General features: G+C 50.6%; 1 protein-coding gene and 1 long non-coding RNA gene across 2 annotated transcripts; one reads left to right on the plus strand and one right to left on the minus strand.

Moving 5' to 3' along the window:
* Positions 1-12498: 12498 nt before the first annotated feature.
* On the minus strand, positions 12499-17949 carry SLC32A1 (solute carrier family 32 member 1). Its single transcript, XM_082359861.1, has 3 exons — positions 17927-17949; positions 16785-17432; positions 12499-14417 (listed from the first exon to the last, which is right to left on the minus strand). The coding sequence occupies exons 2-3, from the start codon at positions 17175-17177 to the stop codon at positions 13230-13232; spliced, it is 1581 nt and encodes a 526-aa protein (XP_082215987.1). The 5' UTR covers positions 17178-17432; positions 17927-17949; the 3' UTR covers positions 12499-13229.
* Positions 17950-19837: 1888 nt separating this feature from the next.
* Positions 19838-24800, plus strand: LOC309613255. The gene is made up of 2 exons (XR_014235614.1): positions 19838-19925; positions 20028-24800. It is a non-coding gene; the product is annotated as an uncharacterized lncRNA (long non-coding RNA).
* Positions 24801-25655: the final 855 nt, after the last annotated feature.

A 25655-nucleotide genomic window follows, 5' to 3' on the forward strand; every position in this document is an offset into this window, starting at 1 on the left:
GAAAAGAGTTCGCCTGTAAAAGAAAGGGACCAGGTGAGTGTGTCAGGTGTGGGAGACTTTTTCACTGCATACTTTTTCATATACTTTTTATTTTTTAACCGTGTGAAAGTATTACCTTTTAAGGGGGGGAAAAAGCACTATGTATAGGCGATGTAGATTGGATTATTGTTCCCAGTTCTTCACTCCTCTATAATAGGATTATAGAGGAGTGAACATCCGTACCATCTGCCATGTAACTTTGTTGGACCTCTCTCACCCTAGACATTGATATTGGGCTTGGCCATGGGACTCACTTTTAGCCAGTGGACTGTTAGCCAGACGTGATCTGAGCAGAGGCTTCAAATGTGCTTGTGTGGCTTAGACTGCCCTCTTACTCTCCTGCTGTTAGTCATGAGAAGAACATGCCCTGAGTCTAAAGAGGATGAGAGACACATGGAGAAAACCCAACACAAACTGTAGCCTGGAGCCAAGTCCAGCCAACCTGCCACCTAAAGCTGGGCTGTTCCATGGATACCAGAAGTGTTTGTTTTTATAATCCACTGAAATTCTGGGGTTGCTATGCAACATTATTGCAGGAAAAAACCGACTGATACACTCGACCAATGGTGTTCAGTAGTTCTTTCTGTTTTGATGGGAATGTTCTACGATCTGCAATGTCTAATGCAGTAGCCACTAACCACATGTGACCACAGAGCACTTGAAATGTGAGCAGTGCGACTGAGGAATGGAATTTTTATTTAATTTTAATTTACGTTTAAGCTTAAATAACCATATATGGCTAGTGGCTACTCCGTTGCACAATGTAGCACCAGACGAAATCCATGTTTGTATTTATTTGCCCATGGAAATGGCTAGAAGATAGATCAGAAGCCTACTGTGTTAGTTTCCTAGGGCTGCCATAACAGAGTACCACAAAGTGAAATGGCTGAAAACAACAGAAATTTATTCTCTCACGGTCCTGGATGCTAGAAGTCCAAAATCAAGGTATCAGCAAGCCCATGCTCTTTCTGAAAGCTCCAGGGGAGAATCTGTTCCTGGCCTTGCTCTCAGCTTCTGGTATTGCTGGCAGTCTTTGGCTTGTAGACCCAACCCTGCACTCTCTGCCTGCATTGTCATGTGGTGTTCTGCCTGTGTCTCTCTCTGTGTGTATCTCTTTTCCTCTTCTGATAAAGATACCAGTCATATTGGATTAAGGACCCACCCTACTTCAGTATGACCTCATCCTAACTAATTACATCTGTACCTCTGCAACAGTCTTATTTCCAGATAAGATTACATTCACAGGTACAAGACATTAGGACTTCAACATATCTTTTTGAGGGGCACAATTGAACCTACAGGGTCAACACTAAGTTTCGAGGGAATTGTATTGTCAAGAAACCACAAGCCTGGGCTCCAAAATTCTGTATATATTTGACTTGTAAGGTAACCCTAGGATCCCAAACCTGCACCAGGAGGAAGCTGAGTGTGAAAGCTGTGCCACCCCAAGGAGGGCATACTCTCTGAGATCCCCAGGAGGTTCATGGATATGAAAGAACTTCTCAGAGGGCAAAGCCAAGAGCACTGAGAACAGTGGACAATGGAGTTCCCCCAGGAAAGGAGAGGCAGAGAGAGCTCTAACCCAGAAGTTACTCCACTGCCAGGGAAGGAAATCCATAAATTCCTGACCAGCACATTTTGATCATTGCTATCAACCTATGACTGCTGTGTGGGGAGCTTGCAAAAGTGCTAATGCCTGGGTCCCACCCCTAGAGATTCTGCTTTCATCCTATGTGGTGAGACCTGGGCATGGGGAGCTTTCTAATCTCCCCAGATGATGGTAGAAGGAAGCAAAATTTGAGAATCAGTGCTCCAGGGCCTTGCACCTCCAAGTGTGGATTGCAGCCCAGCAGCCTCACCATTACCTGGGAGCTTGTTAGAAATGCAAAACCTCCAGCTCCACCAGAGATCCAGTGAATCAGGAACCTGAATTTTAAGAAGATTCCCAAATGATTCACATGCATATTAAAATTTGAGAAGCATGGGTCTGGACCTCTTACCAGCTCTGATTTTTATGTGAGAAGGAAATACAACTTCTGTTTTGCTTAAGGCACTCTCATGTTGGTCTCTGAACTCACACACACACACACACACACACACACACACACACACACACCACTACATATACACACTGCACATTTAGGTGATCAGACAATGCATATGCTCTTATTCCTGAGGGAGTCTGCACAGCAGGACTCAGATGATAGAGCCATTAGAAAACTGTTCCAAGGAGATATGTGCTTCCCAGTCTGCCTGATGCTTGGCCAGGAGGGTGTGATGGGAACGGGCATCAAATTTGGCTGTTGAAGCTCACTATCAAAAAAACAAACAACCCAATCAAAAAATGGGCAGAAGGTCTAAAAAGACATTTCTCCAAAGAAGACAGATGGCCAAGAGGCACATGAAAAGATGCTCAACACCGCTAATTATTAGAGAAATGCAAATCAAAATTACAATGAGGTGTCACCTCACACCAGTCAGAATGACCATCATCAAAAAGTCTACAAACAGTAAATGCTGGAAAGTGTGTGGAGAAAAAGGAATCCTCCTACAGTGTTGGTGGGAATGTAAATTGGTGCATCCACGATGGAGAACGGTATGGAGGTTCCTTAAAAATAGAGCTACCATATGATCCTGCCATCCCACTCTTGGGCATATTTCTGGAGAAAAACATAATTTGAAAAGATACACGCACCCCAATGTTCATTGAAGCACAATTTACAATAGTCAAGACATGGAAGCTACCTAAGTGTCCATCGACAGATGAATGGATAAAGATGTGTTTTGTGTGTGTATGTATATATATATATATATATATATATATATATATATATATATATATATATATATATATATATATATTACTCAGCCATTAAAAAAGAATGAAATGATGCCATTTGCAGCAACATGGATGGACCTGGAGATTATCATACTACGTGAAGTAAGCCAGACAGAGAAAGACACATATCATATGATATCGCCTATATCTGGAATCTAAAAAAAGGATACAAATGAACTTATTTACAAAACAGAAATAGACTCACAGACATAGAAAACAACCTTATGGTTACCAAAGGAAAGGTGGGGAAAGGGATACGTTAGGAGTTTGGGATTAAAATATACACACTACTATATATAAAATAGATAACCAACAAGGGCCTACTGTATAGCACAGGGAATTATACTCAATATCTTGTAATAACCTATAATGGAATAGAATATAAAAAAAAATACATATATTTATATATATGTATAACTGAATCACTTTACTGTACACCTGTAACTAACACAACATTGTATATCAACTATATTTCAATAAAATTTTTTTTAAAAAAGGAAAAAAATTTGGCTGTTGAGCTGTGATTCATCATGGTGGACTAAGACCTTGTGCTCAGCCTGGCTCAGGGCTCCTTGAGCCCACTGCCTGGGAAAAGGAAGAGATATTATGTAGCTCAGGAGGCAAGCAGCAGACTTGGGCTAGAGACAAGGAACTTAGCACAGGGTTTCCAGCTTCTCCCCAGATTCTGCCAACGCACCAATAGGCTCATTGGATAGAGGGGATGCTGTGGCTTTTTTTTTTGGCCGCTGCACAGCTTGCGGGATCCTAGCTCCCTGACCAGGGATGGAACCCAGGCCCTCGGCAGTGAAAGCATGGCGTACCAACCACTGGGCTGCGGGGGAATTCCCTGCTGTGGCCTTTTAGTAGCCTGTCCCTTTGCACATACTGTTGACACAGCCTGAGATGCTCTACCCTGTATCACCTGCCCCTAGAATCCCACTCATTCTTCAAGGCCCAGCTCAAATGTTACCTTGGTCTTTCTTTGCTAGGGGACAGAGCAGAGCGTCCCATAAGATGCTTGCCATGGGCAGGTTCCCCTCACCACAGATGAGTGAGAGCCCTGATTGGTGGAAATGTGATAGGTAAGTCAGTGCTCTGTCTTCCACTCAGCCCTCAGAACAAGGCATTTGCTCCAGCTGAAATCCCTGGTAAAATGACAAAGCCCAGAAGAGAGAAATAGATAATATGGTCTGGGAGATCAGCAGCCCCTTCAAGAGTTTCACAAGGGCTCAGGCAGCTTTGAGATTTTGAGGCTCCTTTCCATTACATAGGTCCTCTCACACTTAGATTTATCTGGTCTTGGGAAAACAGAGTTTAATCAAGATCAACATTTTTGTTGAGGGTGCCCTTGACCCTCAGCTAACATTGGAAGTCTCTTGAACTTGAGGCTTGGGCCAAATAACATTATTCTCATTTAAGTCTCCAAGACTTAAGACAAGGGCCCTGCAAAAGATACTGTTGGAGCCCTGGGCACTTCCAGCGCCCATGCACACCAGCCCACTGGCTTTTATGTAAGCTCTGTGCCTTGCTGTATGAGGGCTTTCTATGACTGTAGGAACATGCTGGGGTTGGCACAGAGCAGCCTAGAAATGCTTGTGAGTTGCCCCCATGAGCCGCCCTCCACCAGTAACTGATGGAAATTGGGGGAAAAATACCAATTAATTGAATTGAATTGAATTTATTATCCAATTACGCACAGGGGCTTACTTGCCCATAAAGTTCCCTTAATTTGCTTTCTTCCTTTCCTTCTCTTCCCCCACTTCTCCACTGTGCTTCAGTACTTCCTGGTATCAGTTCCCACGTGAACTACTTGCATTCAAATTCTTGTGTCAGGGTCTGTTGCTGGGGAGACTCAACCCAAGGCCACCCTCTTTGAGTCCTCATCTTCATTGACCTGTTGTTGAGCTTCCTCTTTCTTCAGCTTCCCTTGGTCTGCCTTACTTACTGGTGTTCTTAGACATCCCTCTTTATACATCCCCCTTTAGAGTGGATCCTTCATTAGAACTGTTTCTCAGTCCTGGTCTCACTCTTCTTTGAAAAGCTTCTAGGTATGTTTCTTCTACTCCAAGCTCTGAGATTTAGAGACAAAAGATACCCACATCCCCATTCCTGGTCCAAATCAGATGCTATTTGTCCAGAGAAAGGAAACAAATTTTTGTCCTTTCCTGCTTCTTACAACCTGTCCTTCTTCAACCCCAGAACATCATTGTCTTTATTCTTCCCCTACCTCTCTGACTATTCTTTATCAGACTTGAATTCTCCTCTTCCTTACCCTCCTTTGCCTGAACTTGAAATATTGCTGTTCCGCAAGGTCCTTGGCCCAGTGCTTTTCTTATTTTCATCCATTCTCCTGGTTGACCTCGGTTGGGCTGTATCCTGCAGGCCTGCAAGCCTTGTAAATGCCCAGCCTTGAGACTAAAGAAAGACCGCAGAGACAGCAACAGAGACAACAATGTTTTATTGGATAGGGGATCTTACACATCTGAAGCAAAAGGTCCTGGAGTGATACCCCACCCCTTGTATGACAGACAGCAGGTACGACACGGTGGCAATCTTCACTACTCGGGGGCGGGGGGTGAGGGCAGAGAGAAGGAGGCTATCATTTTTTTAAATTTAATTTTTATTTTATATTGGGGTATAGTTGATTTACATTGTTGTGTTAGTTTCGGGTGTACAGCAGAGTTGTTCAGTTAGACATATACATATATCCATTCTTTTTCAGATTCTTTTCCCATATAGGTTGTTAGAATATTGAGTAGAGTTCCCTGTGCTATACAGTAGGTCTTTGTTGACTATCTATTTTATATATATTAGTATATATTAGTAGGGTGTATATTTTAATCCCAAACTCATAATTTATCCCTCCCTGCTACCTTTCCTCTTTGGTAACCATAAGTTTGTTTTTGAAGTCTGTGAGTCTGTTTCTGTTTTGTAAATAAGTTCGTTTGTATCATCTTTTTAGATTCCACATATAAGTGATATCATATGATATTTGTCTTTGTCTGACTTACTTCACTTAGTATGATCATCTCTAGGTCCATGTTGCTGCAAAGGGCATTATTACATTTCTTTTTTATGGCTGAGTAATATTCCATTGTATATATGTACCACTTCTTCTTTATCCATTCCTCTGTTGATGGACACTTATGTTGCTTCCATGTCTTGGCTGTTGTAAATAGCGCTGCTGTGAACATTTGGGTGCATGTATCTTTTCAAATTATGTTTTTCTCTGGATATATGCCCAGAAGAGGGATTGCAGAATCATATGGCAGCTCTATTTTTAGTTTTTTTAAGGAATCTTCATACTGTTCTCCATAGTGACTGTATCAGTTTACATTCCCACCAACATTGTAGGAGGGTTCTTTTTTCTCCACACCCTCTCCAGCATTTATTGTTTGTAGACTTTTTGATGATGGTCATTCTGACTGGTGTGAGGTGATACCTCATTGTACTTTTGATTTGCATTTCTCTAATAATTAGTGATGTTGAGCATTTTTTCATGCGTGTTTTGCCCATCCATATGTCTTCTTTAGAGAAATGTCCTTTTAGCTCTTCTGCCCATTTTTTGATGGGATTGTTCATTTTTTTTTATATTGAGCTGCATGAGTTGTTTGTATATTTTGGAGATTAATCCCTTGTTGATCGCTTCATTTGCAGATATTTTCTCCCATTCTGTGGGTTGTCTTTTTGTTTGTTTATGGTTTCCTTTGCTATGCAAAAGCTTTTAAGTTTAATTAGGTCCCATTTGTGTATTTTTGCTTTTATTTTCATTACTCTAGGAAGTGGATTAAAAAAATATTGCTGCAATTTATCTCGAAGAGTTTTCTGCCTATGTTTTCCTTTAAGAGTTTTATAGAATCTGGTCTTACATTTAGGTCTTTAATCCATTTTGAGTTTACTTTTGTGTATGGTGTTAGAGAATGTTCTAATTTCATTCTTGTACACGTAGCTGTTCAGTTTTCCCAGCACCACGTATTGAAGAGACTGTCTATTCTCCATTGTATATTCTTGCCTCCATTGGTGTAGATTAATTGACCACAGATGCAAGAGTTTATTTCTGAGCTTTCTATCCTGTTCCCTTGATCTATACTTCTGTTTTTGTGCCAGTACCACACTGTTTTGATTACTGTAGCTTTGTAGTATAGTTTGAAGTCAGGGAGCCTGATTCCTCCAGCTCCGTTTTTCTTTCTCTGATTGCTTTAGCTATTTGGGGTCTTTTGTGTTTCCATACAAATTAAAAATTTTTTGTTCTAGTTCTGTGAAAAATGTCACTGGTAATTTGATAGGAATTGCACTGAATCTGTACATTGCCTTGGGTAGTATAGTCATTTTAACAACATTGGTTCTCCCAATCCAAGTACATGGTATATCTTTCCATCTGTTTGTGTCGTCTTTGATTTCTTTCATCAGCATCTTATAGTTTTCAGAGCACAGGTCTTTTGCCTCCTTAGGTAGGTTTATTCCTAGGTATTTTATTATTTTTGATGCAATTGTAAATGGAATTGTTTCCTTAAGGAGGCTACCATTTATAGGGGGAATTAACATCAGGTTGGCTCATCAGTTACCAGGGAAACCAGTGGCTGGGGCAGGGAGCAAGCACATAGGTAGTTACTGATTAAGCCCTATGATTAGGGTACAGGTGAAGCAAGGACTAGTCAAGCAGGGGATGTACAGAGAGCAAAAGAACAGCCATCTTGAATGGCATGACCATACAACCTCATACTTTCCTGTGACTCCAAAACTATTTATGTGTTGATGATCTTTTTGAAAAGAAATTACTTATTCATTTATTTGTTTGTTGAACAAAATGTATTAAGTACATTCTGCATATCAGATCCTGTGTTAGATAGTGGAGATACAGTAGGGAGCCCAGCAAAGACTATGCCCACTCTTGTGGCACTTACTGTGCTTAAAGTTTGTTGCCATAGACCCATTTATCCTTCCCTCTTTTCTTCCTTTCACCTATTGATCCATCCACTGATCCACCTTTTCATCTGTTCATCCCCTGACCCATTCTTCTGTCTATCCATCTTTTCCTTCATCCACTGATCCATCTATTAGTCAACGGCTCATCTACCCAACCATTGACCTTCAGAGCACATACCCACTGACCCATCCATCTACTTGTTCATCCGTCAATCCATTGACCTAACTTTCTCTATATTAGTGATCCCAAACCAGTGGCACATCAGGAACTTAAATATCTGAATCTAGGGGTGAAGGCAGGGAACAGGAATCTCTGAAAACCTCCCTATTTGATTCTATTCACCTTGCCTGGCACCTGTCTAAGGATGTATATTTGGGAATCACTGTCCGAGATTAAAAGCACTGTGAATACAGGAGCTGTCTTAGTTTAGCTTTCTTGGAAAGCAGACACTGAGACAAGGACTCAGTTGCAGTTAATCATTTGCAAGGCGATCCCAGAAAGGACAAGTGAGGTAGTAGGGAAAGGGAGACAGGGAAGGGGAGGGGAAGCCAAATAAAAGGTGCTTTGATGAGCTTGTGGACACATGAGGTTCAATCCTGCTGGGAACCATCTGAGATACCTTGAGGAATAGACCACAAATAATCCCAATATAGGACAGGAGCCATTCATTTATTGCCAATTGACTGGGTGTTTGGGAGCTTTTAACTCCCCAGCAATTCCAAGTTGTTCTTCCAAGGTATTCTAGAAAGCCCTCGGGCAGAGGAGAGAGAGACAGATGGAGAGAGGCACTTTGTCATGGTTCGCTGTCAGGTTCCGGAGAAGTGTCCACAACTTCTGGTGAACTCAGATGCATCTAAGGACATAGGATAGGGCATTGACCCCTACCACAGAGGCCATGTCTATCTTGTTTATTGCTGCATCCCTAGGGACTAGAACAGTCCTTAGTCCAGTGGCCTATAGTAGGTGCTCAACAAATATTTGATAAATAAATCCTGTGCACCTACCAGAATTTGTGCCAGGTACTTGGAAACAATTCCTTTAATTGTGCTCTCCCTTTGGACTGTACTTCCTTCTCCAATCTAGAGTCTGTACCATCCCCTCTGCATCCTCAATCTCTCTACCCTGTTTTCACCCCATCCGCAGAAGGTTGCTGGGAGCTGCTGGAAGCTCATATGGTTGGGCCCTCAGCACTGCTGGATCATCCTGCTGGGTGTCCCTGGCCAGAGGACCCTCCTCGCCTGGCCCCTCCTGGACCCCATAACTGGCAGAGGTGGTACCCACAGCATGACTGTAGCATCAACTGTAGCCAGACTCTTGAAAAGTCTCAATCCAAACTTCCAGGGAGTAGAACTCATTTCCCAAGCCCTACCTCACACCCAGTGCTGGCACTAGTGTGAGAAAGTGAAGCATTTGTTTAGAGAGCAAAATATAAAAGGATGCCAAAAAATTCAATAGTCAAGATCAAATTTTATGCAATCTTTTTAAAAATCAAAAGTCAAAAGTGAACCATGTGTTCAAAATAACACGATGAACGGATAATAAAATTTAAAGACAGGATTGTATTGCTGATATTTCCTTTTGCCTCAGACTCCATATGGCCGAGCATTGTGCCACTACTGGACCTGTGCTTATCTCAGTGTCACGCTTACTGACCCTGCCTGCCTAAGTATTTGGGAGGGAAATATACTGAGGTCTTCAATTCTTCAAAGTTACATTAAAAAATGGATTATTGAATGGATTGATGGATAGATATAGGATAGATAATCCAGCACCATAAAATGTTAATTGTTCAAGTTAAGCTGTGGAATTCTTTCACCTTTTCTGTATGTTTGAACTTTTTTTTTTTTTTTTTGTAATTTTGGAGAAGAAAAAATAAAGAGCAGTGGGAAGGACCCCCGAGGCTGGCTCCCTGGGGTCAAACCAGCTCCACCCCCTTAACCCCTGGATGTCCAGGCCTGGCTTCCCCACCACACCTTAGCTTGCAGTGAGGACATAGCGGTCCAGCCAGCCTGCCCCTCCTTGACCTAAGCCTGTCTCTGGCCCTGCGTTTGAGATCCCTGCTCCCCACCAATAGAAAGGCCTGGATCCTCTCCACTTCCTGACTGGTGCCCCTGGAGTCCGGTTGACTCCCTCCTTCCCTCCAAGGTCCTTAAGTGGGGAACATATTAGTCCCTGGGGTAGGGTTTGTCACTTAACAAAACATGTCCTATGATATAGCATCCTTCTATGTTTGGGGGGAAGAAAACCCCATCGAATTGTCACTTGAAATATGGAGGACCTGAAAGTAAAGCACTAGAAATAAGCAATCATTATCAACTGGGCGGGGAGGTGAGAGTGCGGGGTGGCAGGGAGGGAAGAAGCATTTAGAAATCTAAAAGTGGAGAACCTTCTCTCACCGCTGGGGAGCGAGGCAGGGCTGGCTCGGGACAGGGTGGTGGCTTCCTCCAGGATCTTGGTGGTTCCCAAAGCACAGAACTGGGTCAGGGTCCGAAGGGCGTGGAGCCAGGATTCGTCATAAGAACCGATAGGAACTGAGGGAACCCTGGTGGGCGGGGGGAGGGGAAGGGTCGGGTCCTGACGTGGATTCCCTCCCTCCTCAATTCCTTCACTGAATGAACCTTGCCGGCCCTATCTGCCTCCCTCGAATTCGGATTGCGAACTCACAGCGGACCCGAGGAGAGCTCAGGAGTTCTTTTCAACTTCTAGCCATGCACTTTGGTGTTGGCGGGTAGGTGTGGGAGATGCAGAGATGGGTCGCATCTTCTCCTGCTGCCTATTTCTCCCGTCGGCCTGAATGCGAGTCTGGGGATGGGTGTATTGCCCACGAGGGGGCAAGGTTTCCCTTGGGGCGCCTAGGAGCTTGGCTCTCCCGCCTCTGCCTTTCTGGGCCCGCGCAGGGTGACGGGTGGGGGACCCGGGCTCCAGGGAGCTGAGCACAAAGCCGGGAGCTAAGATGCAGTGCAGCGGCTCCAGGCGAGTCCGCGGAGATGGCAGCCGCTGTCCGGGGCCTGCCTGGTGTCTCATTTGTCCTTTTAAAGACGGGAAGGACGGAGCTGGTGCAGCGTGACGCTCCCTCCTTCCCTTCCACTGCAGAAGTCAGGGCTTTTTCTGAAGGCTACAGACCGAGCTCCAACTCAGATCGTACCCGAGGCTGGGTGGACCTGCCGAGGAGCAGCGCAGGTGGGGCAAGGGCGATGAACGGTCAGTTCTCCCGGCCTGGGAGGCATCAGAGGGCGTAGAGGGGCGGGAAACTGAGAATCCTCTGGTCAGCTCTGGATCCTGACTCGAGACAATAGGGACAAAGGGGCATCAGGTGGATGACAGCGGACATCTCAAATGGCCCGTTCAAATCGTCAGAGCCGCAGGCGGCCGAGGGGACCGAACTTTATCCCCCTTGCGCTTCCACACTTGTTGGATGGCTGCAGAAGCAGGGCGGTGCGAGGTCACCTCTGTCGCAGGCACGCGCTCAGGGATGGTCTGCACACACAGGCAAGCACACGCATTCATCAAAGCTCGCACAAGACACAGATACAGCCTCCCACCCCCAGCCCCGCACATCTTCGTGTAGGCGCTCTCTCTCACACAAGCACACACTCACCCACGCCGTGGCAGCGGGCAGGGAGAAATGGCCACCGTGCATAGGCATTCTCCCCGTTCTTTCCTGTGCGCCCATTGCACCTGGAGAAATCGTTCCAAACGAGGCCTCTGCCTTGGTGGGAGAGATCAAGAACCTCCCACCGTGGCTTCTCTCCCAGTGAGAACGGCCTAGCCTTCCTGAGCTCCCAGATTCCATCTGGAGAGTCTGACCGTGATCCATTCCACTGGACCCAGGAATGGCGCCTCTGGAAGCAACACGAGGGCTGCCCTTGCAGTAGGATCTGCATAAAAAAGGACAGGGTCCTCTGGGTAATTTAAGCAAACACATTCTCAAACAGGCTGCTCAAGAAAAGGGGAGGCTGGGGCAAAAACGGCTCTGCCTGGTGAATCTAAACAGCCAGATCTCTTCACTGTGGCTGTGTAAACCCCACCTTGGACTTGAGGGGGGTTCTCCAGGGTGAGAGATGACTGGAATGCTAGGTTGGCAAACCCTGGGAAATACACAACGGCCCTGCTGACTTCCTTTATAGCTCTCTTCACAGCCGGCAGTCATACTGTGGATTTCAGAGTCCCGATCTATCGCCTGTCTCTCCTCTACTAGACTGTGAGCTCCAGGAGGGCAGGGCTGAGTTTGTTTCTCCTAGCAGCCAGCACGGTCCCAGCCCTGGTGGGCTGTCTATAAATATTTGTTGAACAACTCTGTAGGGCTTTTGTACATAAGCAAAACTTTTTTCCCCTTCTTTATTTTAGGATTGGAGTTCGAGAGCGTCCACCAAATTCTCAGATGGATCCAACCCCCGGGGAAAGATTTGGGGAAAAAAAAAAAAAGCCTAGTCCTGGCGGCTGGGGGACCAAGGCCACACTGAAACCATGGGCGCACCACATGCTCCTTTGCCTGAGTCCCCCAGGCACTCAGAAAGCCTCCCCTTGGTGCTGACCACCCCTCACGTTCCCCGGAGCTCTGCAGGGACCCTTTAACTACAGCTGCTTCTCCATCCCCACTTGCTTCACGGGGCGGGCCAGAGTCGGTTCCCTCGCCAACCAGCGCCAGGATTCCGGCGGGTGCGAAAATGCAGAACTGAGACAGGGCCGCGAGCGCCTTTGTTTCTTCTTTATTTGCGGATATAATTATGCACCGCACTCTAAATTAGAGATAGATTTTTTTTTTCTGATATACATTTCATCTTATTCACCACGAGCACACCACACGCACAGTAGAACAGTTCCACAACCTGATAAATTGCACGAGATGAGTTTGGATTCCTGAAAAGCGGCAGGCAAGCCGGCCCCGCCGGGGCTTCTCGCCTCCCTGCTTCGGCGAAGGAAATCGCCCATCCGAAACGGATTTCCCGGCCAGCCTTTCCCGCTGAAGGGTTGAAATGTCTCCGGAATGGGAATCGTTCTTGCTGGAAATGGCTGGACGCTGCAGATTCCAAGCACTGATGGCTGTGAAATGTGCCCGCAAGGTCAAGTTTCTGCGCCTGCGGGTTGCGGCCCCTCTCCCTCCCTTCCCACCCCCCCTCGGTGACAGGGACCAAAGTGTCGGGGCCCCTCCTGAAAGGACAGAAAACCCTGCCCACAGATGCGCCCCCGCCTCCCCCGAAACCAGGGTGTTGTGGAAAAGAAAGGACAACAGAAACGCAGACGTGATGGATTGTGGATCCCTATCCCCTCCCGCCCCCAACCCCCAAAATCAGAGACGGGGAACCAGAGATGTTTAAAGCTTGGCTTCCCGAGCGCGGCGGCAGGGCGCACGGGTTTGTTGGGGGAGGGGTGAATGGGGAGGAGGGAGAGCGCGGGAGGGCGGCCGGGGCTGGCCCTAGCGCCCTAGTCCTCCGCGTTGGTTCGGTAGGCCTCAATGAGGCCCTCCAGCGAGTGCACGAAGCCGGACACGCTGCAGATGCCGCCGATGACGAAGATGGCGACGTCGAAGAAGACCTGGTGCCACAGCAGCTTGCGCCAGAGCAGGCGCAGGTGGAAGAGGCTGGGCAGCAGGAAGCAGAGGCCGGCGCCCGTGAGGCTGCCGGTGAGGCCCATAAGCAGCGCGAAGTGCGGCACGTAGATGGCCATGAGCAGCGTGAAGACGACCAGCGCACAGCGCAGCGTCAGGCCCCACGACTTGAGGCGCCCGTCGCCGCCGTAGCAGGCGGGAAAGAAGGCGCGGCTGCCTTCCTGGAAGAGCGACTTCTCCAGCACCTCGACAGCAGCGAAGAAGGGCAACGGGTAGGACAACAGTGCCTTGGCCACCAGGAAGATGTTGACCACGGCGCGGATGGAACCGGGCAGGTTATCCGTGATGACCTCCTTGGTCTCATCGGCCCACGTGAGGTAGGCGACGAGCGCGAAGAGGCCTTTGAGCACGCAGGCGGCGATGTGCGTCCAGTTCATCATGCAGTGGAACTCGCTGGGCTGCTGCATATTGCCCTCCAGCGAAGGCAGGAAGATCTGCGACGTGTAGCTGAACACGATGATGCCAATGGAGATGGGAAACTTCTTGACGTCGATATAGAACTTGACCTTCTCCCAGGCCCAATCGCGCGCCCTCGATAAGCAGTAGGCAATGACCAGAATGTTGATGACGAAGTGGGCCAAAGTGCACAGCAGGCTGAACTTGGACACCGCCTTGAGGTTCTTAAGGAAGGCGCAGGGCAGCAGCACCGCCGTGGCGATGATGGACCAGGACTTCTGCGACACGGGCAGCCCTGGGAAGCTGTTGTACATGAGGTTGCCGCTCACCACCACATACAGGATGCAAGTCATCACCAGCTCGATGATCTGCGCCACGTTCACTACGCGGCCGCCCAGCGTGGGGAAGCGCGGAGCGCAGCAAGCGTTGGCGATGGCCACATACGAGTCCCGCACGCGTACCACCTCGCCGTCCTCGTTCTCCTCGTACAGGCATGCGATGAGGATCTTGCCAGTGTAGCAGCACACCACGGCGGCGAAGATGATGAGGAACAATCCCAGGTAGCCGCCGTGCAGGATGGCGTAGGGCAGGCCCAGCACGAACATGCCCTGCGGAACGAAAAGGCAACCAGACCCGGGAGCTCAGTGGATGCGGTATCGGAATACGGGGTCTGGGGGAGTGACTTAAGGGTGTAGCCGGAAGGGGGCGCTAAGTGCGAACTGGGCCTAAGCCACTGGGAGGAGAGGGTAAGGATAGGCTGGAGTGGAGGTGTAGAGCGGTCTAATGGGGAGCCTGGGTATTGAGTCAGAGGTGGAGAGGGGGGTGTTGAAGGACAAAACTGAGAAGGAGAGGTGTGCTTAATGGCTGGGAGGTAGGGAGGGGGCTGAGTAAGGGGTCAAGCCGCAAAGAGGGAAGGGGTACGAGGAGATACCTGGGGGTGGTTCGGAAAAAGATGAGAAGGGGCTGGAGGGGGTTGACCGGAAAAGGACGAGGAGAAAGGTAGAGAGCTGGGCCTGAGCCACTAGGAAAAGGGGACACAGAATCTAAGATGGGGCTGGAATGGGGTGCAAGGAAGCCAATGAGGGAAACGCAGGTGTCTAAGGGCCGAACTGGAGAAGGAAACCGTTGTAAGCGGCAGCGGGAGAGAAAGGAGACAGGGTAGGGAGGAAGGGGGGCTGAGCGTGGGGCAAGCGGCAGGGAGGCAAGAACACAGGGAACGTGGGGTTTGCTGGCGAAGTGCTTTGGGTGGGGTGAGGCCAGAGGCGTGGGGACGGGGAGACAGGGTTGGGCAGTCTTAGGGCCAGGCCGAAACTGGGGCGGAGAGACCGATCCCTAAGGAAGGGGACTAAGTGGTAGAGGCAAGCAGGATTAGGGGCCCACGGGGAAAGCGCAAGCGCTTTGTGAACGGCGAACTCAAGCGGGAGTCAACAACCAGAACCTGCGGGATCGGGCGGGCAGAGCTGTGGAAGAAGGGTTTAGAATCCACATAGGGAAGCAAAGCTAACGAAATCCAGGGTTCCCGAGGCTTGCAGGCCTCCAGCCTTCCACCCTGGCCTCCATCAAGGCCTACGGAACGGGGCCTTTAAAGATGCCCCAGGTGAAGGCGGGGGCAGCAACCGAAGCTGGTGCGCTCCCCCCGGGTCCCTGGTTGCGCTTGGCCGTCCGGCCCGGCCCTGGAGCGGAAGGCGCCTCGGGTTGGGTCACTTACTGAGCAGGGCCCCGAGGACCCCTGCGGAGCCCGGGTCCCGGGACAACCCCATCTCGGCCTCCAGCTCCCGGGAAACCCACGTTCTGCGCCCCAACGACCTGTGCGCTCCGGGGACGCCGAGGGTGGGAGATGGGAGGCAAGCCGCAGGGCCCGGGGACGCGTGGGGCGGAGGCCCTCTCTGCCCCTCGAGCTGCGGCCTGCTCGCCTTCTCCAGCTCCCGGGGTCGTTGTGCAGGTTCCAAACCCGCTCCCGGCGGAGTCCGGCGCCGCCTGGTGGGGACTGAGGGTTGAGAGTAGGGGTGACGGGGTGGCGGGCCTGGAGACCAGAGGCTGTTCAGAGCATCTGGAGGCGGCTTCGCCAGGGTCACACGCGGAGGAGCTTTTTGCGGTGTAGCTGGGATTTCGAGCGAGAGGTGTGTCTGTGCGCAGGTAGCGCTGAGGTACCAGGGACCGTATTGTGCTTGTGTGGTCATACGTATGTCTGTGTGTGTGTGCATGTTTGTGTATACCTGTTTGTCCCCGACAGGGCTGCACCTGAGAGAGCGGGTGGATCCTGTGTGCATGAGTCTGTGCATGTGTGCGTGTGTTACGTTCAGACGGGTTTATGTGTGTGCCCTTGGTATGTACAGGTGTTTCTGTGTGGGGGAGGTGTAGGGGTGTATGAAGGTGCATTTGAGGATAATTCTGTGGTCTATATATAGATGTATGTCGTGTGCACCTGTGACCGGTGTTTCTTCGGGGGAGGGGGGCTGTGGGCATGTGTGCCTGCCTATGTACATGCGTGCTGTCTATGCGTGTGTGTCTTGTGTGTCGGGGGAGAAGACTCCCAGCTCAGCTCTTTCCCCCTCTCCTTTTCTGCCGAAAATGCAGCTGTGAATCCATTCCGGAGCCCCAGGCCATACTGTTCCCTCCAATCCTGATTTTCTTTCTCCCTCACCCCTCCCCACTCCCCCTCCTCCTGTTTCCCTCGCTTCGGCAGAGTCTCCGGAAAGCTTCTCTGACAGAACCTCAGCCTAGCTGTCCGGCGGCCCGGGATACGGGAGGGGGCCGGATGGGGTGGGGGGAGACACCACATGGGGACGTAGATCCCCGCGCAGGGCTGGAAGGGATGGGGGCAGGCGAGATTCCTGGTACAGGAAGGGGTCTTGAGGCTGAGATCTCCAGGGGACTCTACTGCGAGTAGAGCCTGGTGCGCAGACCTGGGGGCGGGGGGGGGGGCGGGGGGGGCGGGGGGGGGGGAGAGGCAGAGCTGGGAATCCCGCGCTCACCTGGATAGCGTTGGTCACGTTCCAGCCCGCCTCCCACGCCGTGATCTTGGGCTTGTCGTGGCCCCCGAACTCGCCACCAGCTCCCAGGGCCTGGTCCTTGGAGCCCGAGGGCGGCAGGGGCGCGCCGCCGCCTCGCTGGTAATGGATGTCTCCCTCGACGGGCGGTTCAGCGCCCTCGTCCCCGCAGGGCTCGCCCTCGGTTTTCAGGATGTCCATCTGCAGGCCCTGACGGTGCTCAAAGTCGAGGTCGTCGCAGTGCGCGAAGCCCACCGCCTCCTCGTCGGTGGCCGCCTGAAAACCCATCCTGGCGAACATGCCGCTCACCTTGGCCTGGGACTTGTTGGACACGGACGTGGCCACGTTGGACAGCTTGCTGCGGAGCAGGGTGGCCATGGCGGCAGCGGGGCCCGAGAAAAGGACGGAAGGGGCTGGGGACGCGGGGGACGCACGGCAAGGCGGTGAGGGCCACGGGGGCGTGAGACCGCTATCTTCGCTCGCTTTCCCCGCGGTGCCCCGGGGCGCTCTGTCTCATGACCCCCTCGGCTGGCGTCTGAGGCTCGCTCAAGGCCGACCCGGCGGGCGGGCAGCGGGGCTGGCGGAGCGGCGGTGGCGAGTGCACTGCGGAGCTGCCGCGGGGCGCGGGCTGGGCTGCGGAGGGCGGCGGCGGCGGCGGCGTCAGAGCAGCTACGCGAAGCTGGCGCGGCGCCCCCAACCGCGCGCAGCCCAAAGCGCTCCCGCCCCTCGGAATCAGGCGGGGGCGGAGGGGCTGGGGAGGGAGAAACTCCGGGAGGTAGGAGGAGTGAGGAGAGGGCAAGGAGAAGAGAAAGGGGGCACCAAGGGACTCCGGAGAACCGAGATGGGGACAGGAGAAGGGCGCCCACGGAAGGGAGCAGGAGGGAGCGCGCGAAGGAGGGGTGTGGAAGGCGGGGTGGGGGCCGGAGTGCTGCATTTCTGGAGGAGGTGCTAAACTCCGATCCTGGCCCTTCCCACCTCGCCGCCGCAGGAAGGGAGGGGGCCCGAGCGGGCAGATCCTCTTGGTCCCCTGTCCCTGGCTACCCCCTCCAGAGTTCGCGAGCCTTTCAGCCCCAGATCCTCTGGCCAAGGACTGGTCTAGACGCCCAGAAAGGCAGCAGGACAGTTACCTGTCTCCGGCGGCCCAGGCCGTCTGGGCATCGCTCTGTCTCCCTGGCACCCATCACCAGCACTTCAACCTGGTCGCGAGCCCCCCTTGAAGGCAGAAGTGTCCGGCAGAAGTGGAGGAACGCTCTCAAGGAGGCTCAGCCCCGGTCTCGGACACTGGGGCTGTCTCCTCCCGTCCAGGGACGCCGAGATGGAAGTGATTCTGCGGGATGTTCGCCACCAACCGTTCTCCAAACGTGTGCATAATGAGGGCGAAAGGTTGGCTGTTCGCTTTCTTTTCGTTTGGGGGTCTGGAAGGAGGAAGGACTGAAGGCACCTGTCAACAGCCTCGAGGCGGGTCTGCGAGTGCCCGCGCCGCGGAGGGGCGCAGCTGGTGCCTGGCACAGAGGAAGGAAGGGCTCGCGGCGGGCCCAGGGTGGGGAGGCGCGCTGTGCGCTCCGGCCCTGCTAGCCCGGCGGCTGCCGGGGGCTGTGCAAACCTACACTGTTTCTGTTGAGTGGGTTGCGTGTAGCTCGAGAGCAGGAGAAAGACCCAGAGACAAAGACCGACACTGTACCAGGTATTGCTACGGGCTGGAGCTGAGCGGACTCCGAGGGTGAGATTTGGTAACCATGTTTATTCTGTAAATGCATAGTTTTGCGCGCATTTGTGCCTGTGTGTGCACAGAGCTTGTGTGCTGGATTGGATGTGTATATGTATTCCTGAATGGGTTGCTTGCGGTTTTGCCTGTAGGAGTCCTTTTGTAGTTGTGTCTCCGTGCGGGTCCGCGGCTCAGTGTGTTCCCAGCTGGACTCCTGCCCCGGGCTCTTAGGCAGTAAACAGCAGCGTCGGCGACCTGGCTGTCCCAGCCTAGGTGCAGGAGGACTAATGGCTGTGACTGGGGGTGGAATGGGGAGAATCTGAAGGAAAGGAAAAGAAAGGGGCTCCCAGTGACCCCCTTCCCAAGACCCAGTCTCTCTGAGAACCCCAGTCTCCTCCTCCCCTGCTGTATTTCTAGATTAGCTCAGGTCAGCGCACAAGTAGGACGGCCTGAGGGCTTTGACCATCAAGTTGGAGCTGCCAGGAGAAGACAGGCTTCCCCTCTACCTCCTACCCCTCCCTGCCCACACCCCCAGCGCCTCACAGTCTCTGAGAAACTCCTCTCCGGATACAGAACCTCCACCACATTGGGCAGAGATGCTAGTAATCGCTCCCAGGTACCCCCTTAAATTCCCCCAAGAGCCTGCCTGCCAGAAAAGAAAACAGAAACCCTCTGCCCTAGCGTGAAGCATTCCCCACCACCACTATGACAAGAAAACCTCTCCGTAGAGCCTTCTCCCAAACACAGACCCTCCAAATCATGATAGGACTCAGAACAAAGACAGGACAGAGATCCTTCCCCCAAACACAGAGATTCACTCCTCCAAAGAGGCTTTGAAAAAAACAAAACAAAACAAAATAACTGATCTCCCAACCCGGAGATTTGCCCTAGAGACAGACCCTCCCCACCCCAAACCCCAGATGCTAGGGAGAGAGAGCCTTTTCCCTACAGATTTCTATAGACAAAGATCTCTATCTCCTAATCCTCATCCCTCCCCTTCTGTTCTTGGTGAAATTCTTTAGTTGCACAGGAGATAATCTGGGCAGAGACAACAGTTCCCTAGGGCTCCCTTCTACCCCATGCATACCCAGACCTGAAGATGGTCATTGATGCCTTCTTTTACAAGTGATTCAATAACACATATGTATCAGTTGGTCATTGCCAATTCGTGTGTGGATTTTATGAGGGTCCGGAGTGCTTATCCTCTCTTTCCTTTTCCCTACTGGTGTTCACTGTTGTAGGACCCAAGGTGAGCTGTGAAGTTCTTGTAGTATTGAGAAATGAGGTCATTCATTCACTCATTTATTCATTCATTCAGCAAAATTTCTCAAAGCTTATTCTGTGTGTGACTCTCTTTTGGCTGAAGATGACACAAGCATGGTCCCTGTTTCTGCTTCTCACCCCAATTCTTGGGACTGCGGGTGGGGACCCCAGAGAGCACTCAGGCCAATCACCCTCTCTGCAATGCTTCAACCATCCCTAAAACATCCCAACAGAGCCTCACTTTCATTCCCATTGCACAGAGAAGCAAACCCAGGCCCAGCGGGAAGGTGTCCTGTGCAAGGTCACGCAGAGTCCAGGGTAGAGCTGGGCTACGATGAAGGAACCCTGATGCTCCTCCAGTGTGCCTTCGCCTCCATGACCTCATCTTGCAAAGTCCTGCTCCATCATGTACTAGCTGTGTGCCATTGGATGACTCACTTAACATGTCCTAGCTTCCATTTCCTCATCACTAAAATGTGAAAATAACAACAGACTCCTGGAGTTCTTGAGGGGATTCAACGAGATTGTGTATATCAAATTCTTAGCATGGGCTAAGGGTCCCAATACATGGTAGCAATTATTTTATTATTGTTGTTGTTATCGCTATAACCCAATGGCCATTTTTCATTGTTTGGGGGAAAGTGAGTGTACGAGAAAAAGCCTGTGATCGGGGCTGAGAGTCGAAGTGAGTTGAATGCACACTCTCTGGCTTTGCCGCATCTCCCTGTCCTCACCCCTTCCAGTCCTGGGCTGACCTGGAGGGAAAAGAATGAAGGGCAGGAGGAGTGCAGAGGGCAGGGGGCCTGGCAGGCAGCCGCAGGAGACGACCAGGACAACCTATCTATCTGGGATCGAGCTGGGCTGTGCTCTAGTGAAGCCATCAACTTCTGAATTCTCCTACTTGCTCCTCTAGGGGCACCCTCGGGAGGGGAATTTGCAGCTGCTTGGCCCCCTGAGTTGAAACACAACATGAGCATACACACATCCACTCACACACAGATAATGACAAGCCAGTTGACAGATGCACAAAGAAATGAGGACCAACGCACAGATTCAAGTACGTTAGCAGATTCACACAGCTTAACAGAGCAACACACACAGGTCAGAGACAGGCCAGCACATACACACACTGACAGACACCCAGACACAGGAACACACACACACACACACACACACACACACACACACACAGATTCACAATGAGACCAATCATCAGGCACCCACAAAAGCAAGAATACCCCTATGTGATCACGAAAGGGAAAAGAGGAGAGAACAAAGAGAGGAAAGGGGCAGAGGAGACATAAAAATGAACATGCTAGAAGAGGCAGCAGGGAGACAGAGCGGGACGTGCCAGACAGAGACAGCAGCCGGGGGGGCACAGAAGAGACGGAGCTGCCACAGCCTTACACTTGGCCGATGTCAGAACCCAGAGCTGTGACTAAGATAATGTGGACGGTGGGTGAGGGAGCAGGAGCTGCCCCTGCTGCCTGTCCTGGGAGTGGGGACGGGGGTTCTCCTCCCAGGGCCACACAAAGCCCCACCCTCCTGGGGGACCTGGGCTGCCTGAGAGGGAGCAGTGAAGGACTCCCAGGACTCCTGCCAAGTCCCATGAAGCTAAACCCTTATTCTGGATCGGTCCTGCCACCCGGACCAGGGTCGGGGTGGGGGGTGGGGGGTGGGTGTCCCTCTTCCAAATAAGATTATTCTATTTTTGATGCCTTCAGTAGCCAAAGGGTTAAACACCTGGCTCGCAGAGATGGAGGACACTTTGGGGGAATAAATAGGGTTAAATAGAACTGGGCTTATCTCCCAGAGCAGGCAGCACCATGGGGGTGGGGCATGGAGCCCTTGAATTAATGGCCTGGAAAGCCAACATCATGAGCATCGTTTCGGGGCTGAATGATCACAGACAGACCCCCCCCTCCTCTTCCTTTTCCCGAGCATATTCTGTCCGTGAGCCTTTTCCTGCTACGGGGACAGGCACTGGCTCTATAAATCACCCTTCCCCCATCAAGCTAGTGCATTGGCTTGAGAATGTCATGCCCATCTTGCCTCAAACCAGAACCCAATTTCCTGATGCTGAGTCCATGGGCACAAGGGCGGGGAGGGGGCAGCAATCCATGCCCGGAACAAAGACCCTGATCCTTTTCCCTTTGGTGAGACAAATCAGGGGGCACCATGGATGGTGAAGACGCTGCCTCTGCTAGCTCAGGGTGAAACATATTAAAATGTATTAATGACTTTGTAAATATTAGCATTTTTCCTTGCTGAAATAGAGAGCATGCCATCTCTGGAGGCATGCAGGCAAAGGCTGGATGTCCTCTCAGAGATCATGTGGAGTCCTGCCTCAGGGCAAGGGAGGCTGGATTTCACGAGTTCTGGGCTTCTAGGCTCACGCCTTTGTGTGCATGGCTCTGAGAAGAGACCAGGGAGCAGGGGACATTGGGGACCCAGGCCTGGCCCTTGGCAGCCTTTGAAACCAGAGGAAGCTGCCTGGAACTGAAGCAAGAGCCCTGGACTGAACCCTTAGACCAAGGGTTCCTGCCTTTATGAGAACACAGCCTCCTATTACACTGGGAAGCAGGGAGAATGACAACCTCATTCCCCACTGGGTCCCTAGCACACAGTAGACACTGAATAAACATTTGTGGGTTGGATTAAATCCATATCACAAAACCATTTCCCCCCATGAACTTTTAGTATAATTGGTTGAGGAAACACACATAGGCAATGGCCAGAATTTAGCTCTGAATTCTGAATTCTGTAGCTCTTCTAAACTGATTCATCTTTAATGCTCACATTACCTTCGACATAGTAGGAAGCCAGTCATACATACATGTGTGAGATGTGATTTTTGTTCAGAGAGGGCTTGGGGTACACACCCAGATTCAAAGACTCCTTGCAAGACCTCTCAGCAACCCTTAGGAATCTGTGGGTCACCAGTTATAACTGGGAGAGATAGCTGTGGTGGAGGCTCTGACTCCAATGAGCCCTGCTGCAAGGCCCCTGAACTCCAGGAGTGCAAAGGTGCTGTGGGTCTGACCTCCTGGACCTTCAAACCTGTTGGTGCAGAGCTAACCTTTATTGAGTGCTCTTTCTGTGCCAGGCATTGTTGAAAGAACTCTGGGGATTGCCTACTTAAATTCCCATAATCCTTAGGTTAGGCTACTGTCACCGTCAGAGGCTGCAGGCAGGGACTGGGGGAGATGGTGCTGGATGGGCACAAGCAGGGAAAAGGGGAAGGTTGGAAGGATTATGCAAAGTGAGAGATGTTAGATTTGGAGGGCCAGGGGAACTGGAGGTGATCCTTGCTTAGAAGGGTTAAGGGCTAGCCTCTGCTGGTCAAAACTTTCACTCACCCAGATAGCCTACCTTCCTGAGTGATATGGATCAAATTGCGTCCACTCAAAATTCACTATGTTGAAGCCCTAACCCCCAATGTGACTATTTGGAGATAGACCCTCTATGGAAGTAACTAAGGTTAAATGAGGTCATAAGGGAGGGGCCCTGATCCAATAGGATTAGTGTCCTTATAAGAGGCACCAGATCTTGCTTGCTCTCTCCGCTATGTGAGTACACAGTGAGAAGGTGGCCATCTATGGACCAGGAAGAGAGTCCTCACCAGAAATCAACACTGCCACATCTTAATCTGGGACTTCTAGCATCCAGTACTGTGAGAAAATAAATGCCTGTTGTGTAAGCCACCCAGTCTGTTGTATTTTGTTATGTTGTTCAAGCCAAGACACTGAGTGATCTGCCAACCCCTGACCAGCACTACCTCAGTGGCCTAAGATTTTTCTAGGTCACAACCTCTTTGAACATCTAATGAGGCTGAAGATCCTCCTTCCACAAACACACACAAAATGTCACACAGAATTTCAAATCCTCTATTGTCCACTCATGATAACTCTATGGTCTCCAGTCTAAGGGCTAACTCTAGAAGTTTCTTTCTCTTCCAATTCTGCTGAGAGCTGGAGTCAGGTGAGATATCAATCAGGTGAGATATCAACATTAATATTTAACAAATGCTTATTCTATGCCGGGTTCTAGAGTAAGTGCTTTGTCTGTGTTCTCTCACTATTGCCTTAAAGCATCTCTCTGAGCTTGCGTTGGTTTCATGTCCATTACAGATGAGGACTCTGGCATACAGAGAAGTTAAGTAACTTGTCCAAGATCTCACAGCTAGGAAGTGGAGGATCCAGTATTCAAACCCAGGATCAGAGCTGACCTTATAACCTCCACACTCTAGGTGAGTCTGCCAGGAAGAGCTTAGGCCTTGGACTCCAGGGAGGGGCTGAAGTCCAGATCTGGCTCCCACTGGCGAAACAGATCTCCATGTCTGCTCTTGGGCATTCTTCCTGCACTGAGAGGTATATATGTCTACTCTGGTCACCCTCATCTTCCTCCTGACCACACAGGCAACTCCTCTGGGACAGGAGGTTGGGAGGCACAGGGACAGGCATACAGTAGGTGCTCAGAAGAGCTTGTGGATTTCACTAAAGTCTGGGTGGCCTTTGAGGGCCAGGCCCTGTATCCTGGGCTTTCCAGCCTCAAGAGCACATGGCTCTTCCCCATGGGATGGCTTAGCCTAGTACAGCTGATAAAGGCTCCTGGGACATTGACTGTTTCTTAACTTGGGGTGTATGAACTCTCGCCCAGAACTGGTTAATTTTATGTTGTATCATTTTATACCTAAAGTATCTACCAGCAAATTCTAGATCCCCTGGATGACCAAATACTGCTTTAATTGTTGTGGGCCTTATGACAAAAGAACAGAGGGGGGCTAAATGCTGAAGCATACAGCACAATACTCACTGTGCAAGTGGCGATTTAATTTCAGCGACACATCATCCATCACATTAAATTAATCGTGTCATTTTGAAATTTCTGATTTTGTAGCTTTGTTTGTATCATGTGGGTACATTGTGTTTGCTTTTCCAGTTGTATAAAGCTAAAAGGATACGAATTTATACTTAGCTTTATGTTTGTACATATTTCAGTAAAATCATAATAAAGATAGTTTGTCAGTTGTAGGGAGGGGGCTGTGATTTTTTTCCCCTTTGAAAAGCAGCTCGTGTATTAGTCAAGTGTGAGAAGCACGCGTTTAATTCATTCTGACCAAGTAGAAAATAAGCTTCACACATTGGTGCCCCCCACACACAGCCCCTGCCACCTGCATGGGTCCCCATCCTCCGTTCGGCTCCCCCACTGCTGCCTCGGAGGGGAAATATGACAGCGTAATGAACAGTTGTACGACGTGCTATAAAAAGGCAATTAAGGGAACTATTGGACTGGGACAAGCCAGCGTGACCTGGTTAATAGCTCTGAGCAGAGCTGGGCCGTGGGGAGGGGGAGGGGAAGGGGGGAAGGGGGCTTGCTGCTTTACAGTGAGGAGTTGAGCTGATCCGCCGCCCACTGCCTGCTAGGTACTGAGGGCACCCGGGCTGGCCTCACGACTAACAGGTCCAGGGGCAGCCTGAGGGGGATGTTGGTTCAGAGCTCAGCTCCAGAGTCTACTCTGCCACTCCTGGTTGAGTGACCCGGGCCGGTGACTCAGGGTCTCTTAGTTTTAGTTTACTCATCTGTTAAATGGGAATAAAAATGATTGTCCTAGAATGATGTCCTGGCAGTGGGAGGAAGGAGTGGGTCATTCATTATTTAACTGGTCAGTGCTCAGAGCTGCCTAGGGAGTCCAAAGGAAGATTTGGAAGAGGCTTTTACTTTGTGTTTAAGTAGGATCTTCGATACAACACAGTCCGTGTGTGTGTGTGTGTGTGTGTGTGTGTGTGTGTGTGTGTATTGTGGTCAGCTCACCCAGGCTCTCCACCCTACATGGGATGTGAGTTCTTTGATTGGATCTCCTGGAGTCACCCATGTGGTCATGCATT

The sequence above is a fragment of the Balaenoptera borealis genome (assembly GCF_965194805.1).
Source record: "Balaenoptera borealis genome assembly, chromosome: 16".
Classification (NCBI taxonomy): domain Eukaryota; kingdom Metazoa; phylum Chordata; class Mammalia; order Artiodactyla; family Balaenopteridae; genus Balaenoptera; species Balaenoptera borealis.

Excerpts from the sequence above, each read along its gene's own strand:
- SLC32A1 (XM_082359861.1), bottom strand. The coding sequence starts at position 17,177 with ATGGCCACCCTGCTCCGCAGCAAGCTGTCCAACGTGGCCACGTCCGTG. Across the intron at positions 14,418-16,784 it reads ACGTGACCAACGCTATCCAG|GGCATGTTCGTGCTGGGCCT; the intron begins GTGAGCGCGGGA and ends TTCGTTCCGCAG.